Source organism: Haliotis rubra, unplaced genomic scaffold, assembly GCF_003918875.1.
Source record: "Haliotis rubra isolate DU_JTF1 unplaced genomic scaffold, ASM391887v1 Scf1262, whole genome shotgun sequence".
Classification (NCBI taxonomy): Eukaryota; Metazoa; Mollusca; class Gastropoda; order Lepetellida; family Haliotidae; genus Haliotis; species Haliotis rubra.
Genome location: NW_025765184.1, coordinates 218,641 through 223,962, shown reverse-complemented (window position 1 = coordinate 223,962; position 5,322 = coordinate 218,641). Strand labels below are relative to the sequence as shown.

Here is a 5,322-nt window from a genome sequence, read left to right as displayed (position 1 = left end):
GGTTTCCCCCTGTGCTAAATGATACAAGGAAGGTAGAAGTATAGCTAAATAGTAAATACCTACAGAGATATTCCAGGCTGTGGCATAATCAACATTTGAACAGGTGTGTCTACCCACAGAGGTGTGTGATGATAGTACAAGGCGTTTTTCTGCAATTTTCAAAAGTATCATTTCAAGACATAATTAAATATATAAACCAATAAATTGTTCAGAACATTATGCATACTTTCTAAATGGCATGCAATTTATGCAAAAACTGATATATGTCAATGTGTGCCCTGAATATGATGACATCTAAATATTACTTTTGAACTGTCAGTAACTCATGAATTCTTCTTTAATGTAATTTCATAACCAATGTAAATTTTGTTGTGTTTTGATAAAGAATTACACCAAGGATACTCTTTTGGTTTCATGAAAATGTGAATTGAAAATAATTTTAAGCGTCGAAGTCTCAACATTAGCACATGTTATAAAACTTTGGTAAAGTGTGTTTATTCATATTCAATTATGTATTGCTCTCATTTTTTATGGCCATATATTTATATTCTCAATTTATTCCCATTTCATAATATCTTGCAGCTTACAAGATCTGGGCTTGTGGCTTAAGTTACCATGTGGACTGCCACCAAGTCTTCCGAGTTGAGCATATCTTGTGTAACCAGAATACAGACAGACAACACCATGGTTATAGAACATTTTACAAAACAACTGTGCACATGTAAAACAATATTGAAACAAGTAGGTAAGGGTCATTTCAATTGTTTTTCTAATGAAAGATGGAAACAAATAGCAAAACCAATCATCATAACGTCCAGCTGCCCAGAAAACTATTCCCGCAGAAGGTCTGGGAGCAGCAACTCGACTTCTCTATCATCTTTCTTCTTCGATATGGGCGAGCGGCAGATTTTGCCGAGCCTGCACAGAAACGGTTCCCCCACCAACCATAGGTGTTCTATTCCGCCGGCGTCTCGAATCGTTTCTTGTATATTGTAGCCGTAGACTGGCATCGTTTTTTCTCCAGTTGGCGAATCTAGAAGCAGCAACAGTCCGTTCTTCCCTTCGTATTTTGCTACGGCAAACTTTTTGCATGTCTAGATTCCTTCCGCGACATCTGCGACTTTTCGGTGTTCGCTGATTGGAGGGGCTGCCACTTCCATATCCTTGGGCCCGCCGTAGTTTGGCAAAGGGGTATGCCAAATATTGCTCCGTCCCTGTGGTACCTCTGCTTTCCCCGATAGCTGCTGGAAGAGACAAGAATCTTTCTTCTTGCACGGACAATAGTCCACCAATTTGCCAAGGAGGAGTGCGTACTGTATGCTCCAGAAAGCGCAGGCGTTGTCGTACAGGTTCTCTATATTCGAGATACAGCTATCGAATGCGATTTCTTGGGTGGGTAGAGGTAGACAAAATCCACTATTTTGCCATCTTCGACGAAAGGGCGAAAGTACAGCAAATACAATTCCAGAAACTGGCGAGGTATCTGGTACCGCTCGTAGAAGGTGTGCCCCGATTTCTCCAGGATTTGTTTCTCTTGGTCGGAAAGCAATACGTGGGGACACTTCTCCAGCAGGCTCTCGAAGACTTCGGCTATGTCGGGAGTTGTCGTCGTCTGTGGCTCGGGGTCTATACCACCCAGGATTCGCGTGTATCGGGCTTGCGATATGTGGTACTTCCTCTTCGCTTCTAGAAAGGACAAACAACCCGATCGGATCTCGGCATAGGCTTCGCGCGATAGCTTGGTTCTGGGCATTTTGTTGTGTTCTCTACCTATGTACATAATGTATCTCTAATTCGAGTGCACTTGCATCGACATACTGGTGATTTTCTCCCGAAAACCCTGTCTTGGGTTGGCTAGACTACTAGGAACCACAAAGAAAAACAATGCAAACAAAAAGAGGTCCAAAACGTAAAATACGAAACACTATTTTTTGGGTGACTCTGGGAGCCGAATTGGATAGTTTGGGGCTTATAGACTTAGGTGTACCTATACGTCTTTTTCTCGCTATTCCCTATACTACTCGTTGGTGTTTGTCAACTTGGTGTCTAATAGAGTTTGTAAACGCTGACTTGAAGTTAGACGGATCTACGGTCGCGGCTTATCAGTGGGATTATCCCAGATAAGACTTCCAAATCCATGTAGATAGTTGAATTCTCTCATTTATGGATACTAGTATCTGAAGCCGGTGCTTCCTCATTGAGGGAGTCATTGATAGATTCCGTAGGAATCAAATGGTTATCGGCTGTTGTATCCCCATTAACGTTGATGTAGCATATAAAAACCCACTTGTTGTGTGGCTTTCGACACAAAATTGTGGTCCAACGGTAGGGTAATTTTACCCCGAGAGTTTACTCAAGCCTGTAATAGAGCCGTGATACTTCGCTGATGACGTTGATTAGCAGTCGTCTGCGTACAAGAGTTCCTGACAAAGTAACATAACTGCTGTCTGACTGGCTTACGTATCCCTTTTGATTGCTGACTGAAGGGTTTGCAACCCCTGATGGTGTGGACGAGTCTGCGTTGAGATGGATATTTCCTTCTCAACATCGAAACTGTTTATGATTGTTTCTGTGCAGTGGGGATCGTGAATCCTGTAGATATAATAGTAGAACAAGTAGACTGCGGTGACGCTGGCTAATTATTAATAGGTGGTTGACGTAAAAGTGTCTCAACGTGATACTCTGTCCAGTTACACAATGCGAGGAGTCTTTGTCGACGAAGTAAAGTAACCCTGATGATGTCGATGCTAAGTAATCAGACATAAATTCTTGATCCTTCGCTTTTGCGTGATTTAGTGATGATAATACCATCCTGTCTGTTTCTATTGTCGGGTTCTGGAAGTTGCTGATTAGATCTTCATTTATTATACCTGTGTGATCTGGATTCATTGATGAGATAATAAAAACGCTGTGTAATGGAAACTTTCTTGCATTAAATGGCGGTGCGTGCTGTCCTTGATGTCTATGAAGCAAATGGTAACCCAGCTGTGATTGATTTCTATGAAGCAACTGGTAACCCAGCTGTCCTTGATGTCTATGAAGCAAATGGTAACCCAGCTGTCCTTGATTTCTATGAAGCAACTGGTAACCCAGCTGTGACTGATGTCTATGAAGCAACTGGTAACCCAGCTGTCCTTTATGTCTATGAAGCAACTGGTAACCCAGCTGTGATTGATGTCTATGAAGCAAATGGTAACCCAGCTGTCCTTGATGTCTATGAAGCAACTGGTAACCCAGCTGTGATTGATGTCTATGAAGCAAATGGTAACCCAGCTGTGATTGATGTCCATGAAGCAACTGGTAAGCCAGCTGTCCTTGATGTCTATGAAGCAAATGGTAACCCAGCTGTCCTTGATGTCTATGAAGCAGCTGGTAACCCAGCTGTGATTGATGTCTATGAAGCAAATGGTAACCCAGTTGTGATTGATGTCTATGAAGCAAATGGTAACCCAGTTGTGATTGATGTCTATGAAGCAACTGGTAACCCAGCTGTGATTGATGTCTATGAAGCAAATGGTAACCCAGCTGTGATTGATGTCCATGAAGCAACTGGTAAGCCAGCTGTCCTTGATGTCTATGAAGCAAATGGTAACCCAGCTGTCCTTGATGTCTATGAAGCAAATGGTAACCCAGCTGTCCTTGATGTCTATGAAGCAAATGGTAACCCAGCTGCCCTTGATGTCTATGAAGCAAATGGTAATCCAGCTGTGATTGATGTCTATGAAGCAACTGGTAACCCAGCTGCCCTTGATGTCTATGAAGCAAATGGTAACCCAGCTGTGATTGATGTCTATGAAGCAACTGGTAACCCAGCTGTCCTTGATGTCTATGAAGCAAATGGCAACCCAGCTGTGATTGATGTCTATGAAGCAACTGGTAAGCCAGCTGTCCTTGATGTCTATGAAGCAAATGGTAACCCAGCTGTGATTGATGTCTATGAAGCAAATGGTAACCCAGCTGTGATTGATGTCTATGAAGCAACTGGTAACCCAGCTGTGATTGATGTCTATGAAGCAACTGGTAGCCCAGTTGTCCTTGATGTCTATCAAGCATCTGGTAACCCAGCTGTGATTGATGTCTATGAAGCAACTGGTAACTCAGCTGTGATTGATGTCTATGAAGCAACTGGTAACCCAGCTGTCCTTGATGTCTATGAAGCAACTGGTAACCCAGCTGTGATTGATGTCTATGAAGCAACTGGTAACCCAGCTGTGATTGATGTCTATGAAGCAACTGGTAACCCAGCTGTGATTGATGTCTATCAAGCAACTGGTAACCCAGCTGTCCTTGATGTCTATGAAGCAACTGGATGTTTCCTCCTGGATTGAAACGTTAAAGGATGTAGCATGCGTGATCGGTTGTTGATTCTCTGATGACAATAGCTGTTGCATAACCAAGACAACTTGGTGTATAATGCTAGCTACAAAATCTTGATCTACTTGTTGATTCTCTGACGACAATAGCTGTTGCATAACCAAGACAACTTGGTGTATAATGCTAGCTACAAAATCTTGATCTACTTGTTGATTCTCTGACGACAATAGCTGTTGCATAACCAAGACAACTTGGTGTATAATGATAGCTACAAAATCTTGATCTACTTGTTGATTCTCTGACGACAATAGCTGTTGCATAACCAAGACAACTTGGTGTATAATGATAGCTACAAAATCTTGATCTACTTGTTGATTCTCTGACGACAATAGCTGTTGCATAACCAAGACAACTTGGTGTATAATGCTAGCTACAAAATCTTGATCTACTTGTTGATTCTCTGACGACAATAGCTGTTGCATAACCAAGACAACTTGGTGTATAATGATAGCTACAAAATCTTGATCTACTTGTTGATTCTCTGACGACAATAGCTGTTGCATAACCAAGACAACTTGGTGTATAATGATAGCTACAAAATCTTGATCTACTTGTTGATTCTCTGACGACAATAGCTGTTGCATAACCAAGACAACTTGGTGTATTATGATAGCTACAAAATCTTGATCTACTTGTTGATTCTCTGACGACAATAGCTGTTGCATTACCAAGACAACTTGGTGTATAATGCTAGCTACAAAATCTTGATCTACTTGTTGATTCTCTGACGACAATAGCTGTTGCATAACCAAGACAACTTGGTGTATAATGCTAGCTACAAAATCTTGATCTACTTGTTGATTCGACAAACGTGACGGGTTGAAGGAAGGTTGTGTTGTATTTCTCTGTCGATTTTGACTAGATGTAAATATCTGTTGTTGTCGATTCGTTGAATCTTCGACTAAAAAAACCATTTCTGTTTGTAAACCAACAGTTATTGGTTCGTCC

General features: G+C 41.6%; 1 protein-coding gene across 1 annotated transcript; it reads left to right on the top strand.

The window, feature by feature from the left end:
• The first annotated feature begins 2,936 nt into the window (after positions 1 to 2,936).
• Positions 2,937 to 4,328, top strand: LOC124266538 (protein SON-like). The gene has a single exon (XM_046701334.1). The coding sequence runs from the start codon at positions 2,937 to 2,939 to the stop codon at positions 4,326 to 4,328; it is 1,392 nt and encodes a 463-aa protein (XP_046557290.1).
• The last annotated feature ends 994 nt before the right edge of the window (positions 4,329 to 5,322 follow it).